Genomic DNA, 10,449 nt, shown 5'->3' with positions numbered 1-10,449 from the left:
AGTAAAAACGTATATTTGATCAGCTTTAATGATAAAAACTCGTCTAGAAGTTTCAATGTAGTCATGTTGGATTGTTCTAGGGTTGATCGGAGTTGTATCTTAATGGTGTTTGTTACCGGAATGTTCCGGATTTATATCTGTCAAAGGACCATCAACATCGATAAAACTCCCCAAAACCTTCGGGATAGGTCTTTATCGCTACAACAACAAGGGGCATTTATACCGATAAACGGGAAGGAATGTTTTGAAGACGGAATAGTGGATGTCGAACAGTTCTTTTACCACATGTCTACAGATTTCAGAGTCATATCCTTGATTCGTAATGTCATTCTTATATATACAAAACTAACATGCTGGTTCAGTTGCATGGACCTTTAAGGAAAGTTAGAACAGCTCTTACCAGTGGTATCGCAATGAGTCATGCTACCAGTAACCTAATGTGTTCGACATAAGTTAGAAGTGCCAACGTTTTGAAGTTCCGGTTTCATTGACCAGCACTTCTAAATCATGTCGAACACATTAGGTTACTGTAGGATAGCTATTTCCCATTAAGACAACGATACACACTAAGGTGGGATGACTCATTGCGTTGCCACTGGTAAGAGCTAATTTCACCGCCGCCCCTTCGTATATCCCGCAACGGGCCATAGCATCAAGTAGCTGCACCCTCACACACAGCGCAAGACAACAAAATATGCGCATATTCTTATTACCATCATGCATCTGCAGCTTCTCAGCTTTTATACGTATTTTTCGTTATAAATGGCTGATAGAGAGATCTTTGTAAGTAAACATTATGGCATCAAAAATCCCACAGCTCTACATATGGCTAATGATAAGCTGGTGACACGATTTCGGCATACCGAACAAATTGAATTTCAAAAAAAAGAAGCATTTTGACAATATACAAAACCAACTAAGATCTGAGTAGCCGTGATATGGTGATGCGGACTTAAGAGTATCGCATCACAGACACAATTTGGGCCGAGCTGAAGATTTCAGTTAAGCATTTATTGTGTAGCGATCACAACAAGCGGACCAAGAAATTGAAAAAAGCGTGCGTCGTGAATAATTTACTTCCGTTTCTGGATGTTTCGGTGTCTCTATTACATATTCGATTTCGATTTAATTGGCGGTGCATCGTGGGTTACAGTGTGTTGTGCGTGAAATGTTGAAGTGGTTACATCTATTTTTAGTTCTAATTATTATACACGGATCTTGGCAGATCTGTAACCGTAGACCGCTAGGCGCTGTTGATGATCCCTCGCCGGTCGACGAAAGTTTTCAAGTGTTAATCGAAGGCAATCCAACGACTTACATACCGAAACAGCGCTATAATAGTGAGTAGAAAAGTGTGAAGTGTCTCAGAGTATGTCGTATGTAGTTTCTGTTTCTAAGTTACTAGATCAAGTGATTATTGTGTGATAAGAAATAATGTTTCACAATGTCCGCGAGTCTTCAGCAAATCGCATAATGACAGCCGATGCTCATATACATGATGAATAATCGGCGTCTAATGGCCTAGGAGACTTTGGCCGTAGGACCATAAATATTCTGGTGAACTACTACCTCCAATATTCCAAGGCTTAACCCATACACATTTGAGACGTAAAGAGCATGGTTTTTTTGGCTTTACTTTTTAAAATTGGGCAAGGCCTAGGAGGTGTGAACCTGCAGGAGAAAATTTGCACAAAATATCTGGGAATCATTGTAGACAGTAAATTTTCACTGAAGTTTAACGTGGAGGAGATAGTGAAGAAGGTCTTGACGGCACCTTAAGCACTAAAAAGGATACTGCGGTATACGTTGGGTTTATTGCCCACTCTATCTTTATTTACAGCGTTTGTAAAGCCGATCCTCTACCATGGAGTCTTTTTTTGATGGAGAGACATACAAAAAAGAGTCTACCTCAAAAAATTAGAGGGGTTATGCAGACTGTCAATGCTTAACATGAGGAGAAGACGAGAAGTGCTTATCATCAACCAAGCGTGGACTCAAGCGCGAGGCTGCAAGTTGTCGAATATCAAGTGCCGGTCTTACAACCTTAGAGGACGGAGTTATTTTACAACATAGGCCCTTGTTTTTGTTAGGGTTTTCTCAGTTTGGTCCTTAACCAAACTTCTGGTAACGCTACGAACTCATACAGTCTATGGCAGGTCCTCACGGACCGGTCGGTTCAACCTTACTTATTTTTTAATTGTCTTCACAGTCCAAAGTAGCATATTTTGACAAGGGTTTATCTCTTTCCTGTTCTCCTTTCTAGGCTGACATTGGTTTTGCGTCTAATGCTGATATCATATAAACGGATTCCTTCACAACAAACTTATATAGGAAAAGAACAAGCTAGAGTCTCTAACTAAACAAATCTTCAGCGAGGGTACTTATAGTTGTCATTACAGGCCATTGTGTTATGGAATCGAACAGCTGAATAACGCTTTTACAACCAACTTTCCCCAACAGAGGCGGCCGCCGTAGTGTGGTGGTGCTCTGCCTTGGTTCAAGCATAATGGGAAACTTGGAAAAAGTTGGATTAATAAAGCAAAAGTGCGGTCCCTCCTCAACAGAAGTTTGGCAAACACTTCGAGTAGGTCGCGCCCACCAATTTTAAAGTAACCGTACGTAAATCAGAAGAAGGTCAGACTAAATTTTGGTTGGTTGCTGAAGCGAGTCTCCTCTGACTGCAATCAGCAACAATGCTCTGTTGTGGCTCCACACCGTTTGAAAGCGCAGGTAGGAATCATGTGCCGCTATATCCATAGCGCTGAGTTTAAATATTTGGGAAGCCCTTCAAACTTAGCATCCTTGAGTTCTGGGACGCTCTCCATAAAATATTTTCCAAGAATCTGCATTTTACTTTAAAAGTACGCTGAACAGTCGCGTAGTAGGTGCTTAACAGTTTCCTTCATATCCGAGGGATTGCAGCACTAACTTCATGTGTTCCGTATCATTCCCATACATTGAGTTCTAGGTGTGTCAAGGCCTCCGTCGTCGCCCAATCTCGTTTTCCTGTATGTTATTAAGCCCAAATTAGAGAAAACCGCTATGCGGATTCGACAGGTTTTTTAGCTACCCTCTAGACAGGCTAACCAATTTTGTACCTGATCTCGGATTGAAACAAGCGCAGTGGGTACGAAATACGCATTGATAGGAATGTGCTGAAAGTTGTTGAGAAGTTGAGAGTTGTCGGTCCAAAACTGGTCTGTAGGGAGGAAACTCCTATAGTTTGTATCGAAACCTGGCATAGAGAAAACGTAGTTATTTTCAGACTCCCAACATCCGAATCCTTAGATCACTTTGCGATACCATGTCCTTGATAAGTGGTTCGATCGCCCCTGTGATCGACCTGCAGGCTGTTCACCGGCACTGTCTCACGTCACACGCGTGCTCCGTAGCTTAAAATCGGTCAAATAACCGTTATAAATAATGTTACTTTTTTCGTTGGACTTGCTGATTACTCTCTATTTTTCTTATTCACAATTTCAGTCTCTCTCAGCTGTGATGCCGCTCTTAAATTTATCGGTTTTACGCTCGTCGTGGAGAATGAAGATGATAGTACCGTTTCGAATCCCGAAGCTATTGGTAATTTCGAGCTCATCGATACCGCTGAGACGCGTTTCAGTTCACAATGTCAAAATATGATTGAAAGCACAAATGCAAATACAAAGATTCGAATAAGTGTTGGTTGGGTAGCGCCCGATGGCGGTTGTGTGTTAATCAGAGCAGCGGTGCTGCAACATCGCAGTGTTTGGTTTATTGATGATGGATTTCTCACAAAGCGTTTTTGCCCGGAAGAAATCGACGAAATGAATAGCCAAACAAGGCCGGTAGATCCGTGCTGTGCTTGTGATGAAGCGAAGTATGAGGTGAGCCAAAGCAAGAAGAGGGAGAGAAATAAGCCGGTGGATAAAGGAGATAATGCGTTGCGATCTCTGAGATTCGATTAGTGTAAACAAAATTTGTCTTGACATTATTTATCTCTTCATTATCTCTTGTCTATTCATAGCTGATTGTAGAGCGTAAATGGGGTCCAAACACACATCCACATGATTTTCCAGCTGAGAAATGGCGTACACAGCTTGGTCAAATAATTGGAGCATCACATACGCAAGATTATCGATTTTGGAGTTATGGCTCATTGGCTAGTCGTGGCTTGCAAGAGATGGCAGAGCATGGTGCATCAAAGCTTTTAGAAATGGAAATAAAGGTAAGCATCTGTAAGTTGGTACAGTGTACCGGGTTTAAAGGGCTAAGACTCTAAGAAAATCACTTGTGTCAGAGTCACATACTACAGACTATCTTTAACTCCTGGAGAGCTATACTTCTACCAGGCTCAAGAAGCTTTTTTCGATCTTCAAGATTCTTGTAAGAATCAGCATAGTCCGTTTTTTGACAATAAAGCAACTGCACAAGGTTTAATAACGTTATCAGCATCATCATGATCTTTAAATGGTTTACAGTTATGCCAGTTATGCCTTGTCACGACAGCTGACGCGAAAGAAATTTAAACCTTGCTCCACCTGCACCTCCCAACTGAGTGGAGGCCATGCCTCCCTACTGATGCCGACAGGAATACTTTTCGAGCTGGATCGCCTTTCTCCATTCTAACTACTTGACCAGTGCATCATTTTTGGGCTATACCTCCTAGGTACTCGCCTTTGGCATTACGGATAGGGCCATAAATCTTAAGGAGAACTTTTCTCCCCAACACTTCAAGGGCTGTCCCAGGGTCTCTCTACGCCGTTCATAATCAGGACCGGTATGATGAGAGATTTATTGAGCGCGATTTTACGTCATTCGTAGAGATAGGTCTTTACTTTTTATTTTCTTTCACTGTTAATGTAGTTCTTAGATAGACGAAATCCTTCACAGTCTCGAAAAGTGTCCTTCCTCTTTAGATGCGCAAGAAGCTAATCCCAGCTTCGGCATACAAAACCTTCCGTACTTGGCATGAACAGAGCATAGAATTTGCGAACAAGTCGTCAAGACTTGGAGGATGTGGTATCATCGTGCCTACAGCTCTCATAGAAGTCATTCTTTAGGATTATCATGAATTTCCCATGTATTACCATCAGACTTTACCCATTAATAGTCCAATCACCTAAGGAGAGACAATTAAAGTTAATCCAATATCAATTAAGCACAGGCAATTTTGCTTTGACATCTCACATGAGGGCTCCAGGTTCCATCTTCATTAAACTTCTTCCGTGAACTCCAACCAAGACCAGTACTTTCATGTTGCAAGAAGAAGAACAATGCTCTTCGACTTGTTCACCGCTTCATCTGCTCAGCGCGCTTTCTCTTCAGGGAGGCGGAAGCACAGTTCCCAGGCACACTGCGCTGACTTGTGACGCGTATCGTTCCTATGTCGTGCAGTGAGCAGAATTCCTTTAATCACTGGCTTCCATTTCTAACTGTGATGAAGTATTCCTACCTTGACGGCCTTTAGTCGCCGCTGTACTGTAAAAGTAAATCGACCAATTGAAACATTTCAAAAGTATCCTCTACAATAGTTCTTTTTCTCAATCCATTTTACAGTCTGGAAATATTCGCACCATCATCAAAGCACCTGGTATAATGTTTCGCAAGAATATTGTTAGTTCCACTTTGGCTAATGTGCGCGTCGACCCACAGCATCATGTAATTTCGTTGGTGTCAAAAATTGAACCTTCACCTGATTGGATATTGGGCGTAGCCGGCTTGGAGCTGTGTCTGGAAAACTGCACTTGGATAAGTGAGAAAGTATTAAGCCTCTATCCTTGGGATATTGGTACTGATGCCGGTCCATCTTATATGGTAAGTTGAAGCTTCGGTTGTCGCAAGAAAAACATTCAAATTGAATTTGTTTACAGTCTCCAGATCAACCGCAAAAACCGCCAGATGTCGTGCGACGCATAACCTCCACCTCGCCAAATGATCAACGTTCGCCATTCTATGAAGAAAATGGAGCACCGATGAAACCAATGGCGACACTCTATGTAAAGAGGAAGAAGTTGTATGCGCGTGAGTGTGAATCGGGTAGGATTTTTGTCTCATTGTAGAACATGCACTTATGGCGTTTTCTTTTCTGAAAATAGTGTCGCCCTGTTTGTTTTCCCCAGCTCTCATTTGCGTTTGTTTGTTCTTTTCACAAAATATTTTCACCGAATAAAAAAAGGGTCTCAGTAACTAAGAAGAAGAGCCATTTTGCATCGCGGCAGGTGACTAGATCAAAAGTTAGAATTTAAGAGTGCAACATGAGGGCAACATTTTTTACAGAAAATAAAACGCTATTAGTTACTATAAGCTTTTTCAACGCTCTTTATTATTTAAAGCCGAGATCATACCATTGGAATGTGCTACACACCCCTGGAATACTTGGAGTGAGTGTACAGCCCGTTGTGGGCCAGGTACGCAATATCGAACACGCGCCTACAAAGATCCCGTATTGGCATCGAGCTTTAATTGTCAAGCTAAGCTGAAACAAATGCAAAAATGTGTGGGTAAACAATGCGGAGCAGCCAAAGTTGAGTATGGCCAAGATGGCAAAGGTGCTGAAACATGCGAACTAACAACTTGGAGTGCATGGACACCATGCTCGCGCAAATGTGGGCGTGGTAGTGCGACACGTACGCGTGACTATACGAATCCTTACGAGCGCGAAAAGTGTTTGGTGAGTTTGGCTCTTACGAATAAATATATATCTCTCGGTTTTACTTGATACAATAATAATTTTTGGCAGAACGATAACCCGGTTGAGCTAGAACAGCGCAAAAATTGTGAAGGTAGAGATTGCGGTGGTATGCAAGCGCTAAATCGCGATGAGGAGGAAGATGAAAACATTAACGAACAGTTGGGTATAGTAGAGTTTGGTGCGACTGAAGAAAATGTTGAGCCAAATGAAGAAGAAGCAAATGAAAAGAACGGTTTGAATCACCTGCCACAACCTGAACGTTTTGGAAGTCAGCGGCCAGATCTGTCTAATAGACGACCTTATACCGGTTATCGTGAACGGCAACCAGATGAACAAGAGGATACCGGAAATGTGCAAACTGATCTTATCCACGAGCTACCAGAGCAAGAAGTTGAAGAAAATGAGGATGAGGATGAGCTAAATCGTAATACCAATAATCGACCTTTTGGTAATCGTGGCATTGGACGCGGACGTGAACGTGAATCAAGCAGCAATCGCAATCGTGGTGGAGCAACCCCCTATGGTACCTACAACCGACCAGCATTCAATAATTTTCCTGACAACAACAATAATGAAGATCCTGATGTTGGGTCGCGTGAGGAATACGACGAGGATGTACATGGAGCGATATTTGTCGAAGGTACCGATCCAAGCAACTATAATGTGGTACAGGACTATTGCTTTAAGAAACCATATATGCGTAGATCTCGTTGTGATCGTCGGATTTTGGGTGTGCGCAATTATTGGTTCTACGATGCAGAGGATCATCAATGTAAATTATTTACCACCGATGATTGTGATGATAATAAAAATAAATTTCGCTCATTGGAGGCGTGTGAGGGTACTTGCCTACTGCCATTGAATAATCAAGAAGGCATTGATGATGGCGATGATGAAGGTGAGGCTAACCAGTGGAGTCGACAATTTGGACAACCAGAATCACTGGTAAGGAAACCGAAGAGAAGGCAGCAAAAGCCGAAGAAACATAGACAAAGGCCAAATGAACCAATTTCTGGTAATATTTGGAGTTACACATAGGAATCTGCTTCTCTCTCATAGCTTCGACAAAGAAATACGATTTTGAATAAAACTAAAAACTAGAGTGCTACTGTTTTTTGTGCTGTATGTCTCTCCCGTAGATTTAAACATACTTTTTCATATCAATTTATTTTAATAAGAAATAAACAATAAAACGAATTTATAACAAGTAAGGAAGGCTAAGTTCGGGTGTAACCGAACATTACATACTCAGCTGAGAGCTATGGAGACAAAATAAGGGAAAATCACCATGTAGGAAAATGAACCTAGGGCAACACTGGAATGTGTGTTTATGACATGTGTATCAAATGGAAGGTATTAAAGAGTATTTTAAGAGGGAGTGGGCCATAGTTCTATAGGTGGACGCCATTTAGGGATATCGCCATAAAGGTGGACCAGGACTGACTTTAGAATTTGTTTGTACGATATGGATATCAAATGAAAGATGTTAATGAGAATTTTAAAAGGCGTGGGCTTAGTTCTATAGGTGGACGCTTTTCGAGATATCGCCATAAAGGTGGACCAGGGGTGACTCTAGAATTTGATTGTACTATATGGGTATCAAATGAAAGGTGCTAATGAGTATTTTAAAAGCGCGTGGGCCTTAGTTCTATAGGTGGACGACTTTTCGAGATATCGCCATAAAGGTGGACCAGGGGTGACTCTAGAATTTGTTTGTACTATATGGGTATCAAATGAAAGGTGTTAATGAGTATTTTAAAAGCGCGTGGGCCTTATTTCTATAGGTGGACGACTTTTCGAGATATCGCCATAAAGGTGGACCAGGGGTGACTCTATAATTTGTTTGTACGATATGGGTATCAAATGAAAGGTGTTAATGAGTATTTTAAAATGCAGCGGGCGTTAGTTCTATAGGTGGACGCCTTTTCGAGATATCGCCTTAAAGCTGCTAATGAGTATTTTAAAAGGGAGTGGGCCTTAGTTCTATGGGTGGACGCCTTTTCGAGATATAGCCATAAAGGTGGACCAGGGGTGACTCTAGAATTTGTTTGTACGATATGGGTATCAAATGAAAGGTGTTAATGAGTATTTTAAAAGGGAATGGGCCTTAGTTCTATAGGTGGACGCCTTTTCCAGATATCGCCATAAAGGTGGACCAGGGGTGACTCTATAATGTGATTGTACGATATGGGTATCAAATTAAAGGTATTAATGAGGGTTTTAAAAGGGAGTGGCCCTTAGTTGTATATGTGAAGGCGTTTTCGAGATATCGACCAAAATGTGGACCAGGGTGACCCAGAACATCATCTGTCGGGTACCGCCAATTTATTTATATATATGTAATACCACGATTCCAAGAGCTTTTGATTTCGCCCTGCAGAACATTTTCATTTTCTTCTACTTAATATGGTAGGTGTCACACCCACAAAGTTTTTTTCTAAAGTTATATTTTGCGTCAATAATCCAATCCAATTACCATGTTTCATCCCTTTTTTCCTATTTGGTATAGAATTATGGCATTTTTTTAATTTTCCCTAATTTTCGAAATCGAAAAAGTTGGCGTGGTCATAGTCGGATTTCGGCCATTTTTTACACCAATACAAAGTGAGTTCAGATAAGTACGTGAACTGAGTTTAGTAAATATATATCGAGTTTTGCTCAAGTTATCGTGTTAACGGCCGAGCGGAAGGACAGACGGTCGACTGTGTATAAAAACTGGGCGTAGCTTCGACCGATTCCGCCCTTTTTCACAGAAAACAGTTATCGTCCTATAATCTAAACCTTTACCAAATTTCACAAGGGTTGGTAAATTTTTGTTCGACTTATGGCATTAAAAGTATCTTTGGCAAATTAAATGAAAAAGGGCGGAACCACGCCCATTTTGAAATTTTCTTTTATTTTTGTATTTTGTTGCACCATATCATTACTGGGGTTGAATGTTGACATAATTTACTTATATACTGTAAAGATATTAAATTTTTTGTTAAAATTTGACTTAAAAATATTTTTTTTAAGTGGGCGTGGTCGTTCTCCGATTACACTAATTTTTATTAGGCATACATATAGTAATAGGAGTAGCGTTCCTGCCAAATTTCATCATGATATCTTCAACGACTGCCAAATTACAGCTTGCAAAACTTTTTAATTACCTTCTTTTAAAAGTGGGCGGTGCCACGCCCATTGTCCAAAATTTTACTAATTTTCTATTCTGCGTCATAAGTTCAACTCACCTACCAAGTTTCATCGCTTTATCCGTCTTTGGTAATAAATTATCGCTTTTTTTGTGTTTTTCGAAATTTTCGATATCGAAATAGTCCGATTTCGTTCATTTTAAATAGCGATCTGAGATGAGTGCTCAGGAACCTACATACCAAATTTCATCAAGATACCTCAAAATTTACTCAAGTTATCGTGTTAACGGATGGCTCAATCAATTTTTTTTTCGATACTGATGATTTTGATATATGGAAGTCTATATCAATCTCGATTCCTTTATATCTGTACAACCAACCGTTATCCAATCAACTGAGTATAAAAAAACATTGGTTTTTTATTCCTATTTTCTTGTTTATTTTTTATTTACTTCCTGATAAGCATTTTCGCGAAAAAAAATCTACACGAACACAACATAAATATTGAGTTTTTTTTTTAAATAAAAAACTCACTCACATCTCAATTGCCTATTGACAATTTCATCGAGATTTCGACCTTTGTCTTATTGTGTTCAATTTGGTCGCTCTCTTTTCGAAATTAACAGCCTGTAAGCGTAAGACAGTGAT

The 10,449-nt window shown here is 40.5% G+C and overlaps 1 protein-coding gene across 1 annotated transcript; it reads left to right on the top strand.

Moving 5' to 3' along the window:
• The first annotated feature begins 889 nt into the window (after window positions 1-889).
• Window positions 890-7,881, top strand: LOC137246412 (spondin-1). The gene is made up of 7 exons (XM_067777507.1): window positions 890-1,340; window positions 3,484-3,863; window positions 4,004-4,204; window positions 5,536-5,793; window positions 5,850-6,015; window positions 6,312-6,649; window positions 6,719-7,881. Exons 1-7 carry the CDS (start codon window positions 1,169-1,171, stop codon window positions 7,706-7,708), a joined length of 2,505 nt encoding a protein of 834 aa, XP_067633608.1. The 5' UTR covers window positions 890-1,168; the 3' UTR covers window positions 7,709-7,881.
• The last annotated feature ends 2,568 nt before the right edge of the window (window positions 7,882-10,449 follow it).

This window comes from Eurosta solidaginis, chromosome 3 (assembly GCF_040869045.1).
Source record: "Eurosta solidaginis isolate ZX-2024a chromosome 3, ASM4086904v1, whole genome shotgun sequence".
Classification (NCBI taxonomy): domain Eukaryota; kingdom Metazoa; phylum Arthropoda; class Insecta; order Diptera; family Tephritidae; genus Eurosta; species Eurosta solidaginis.
Note: the sequence above shows the minus strand (reverse complement) of the source record. Positions and strands in the feature narration are given on the sequence as shown.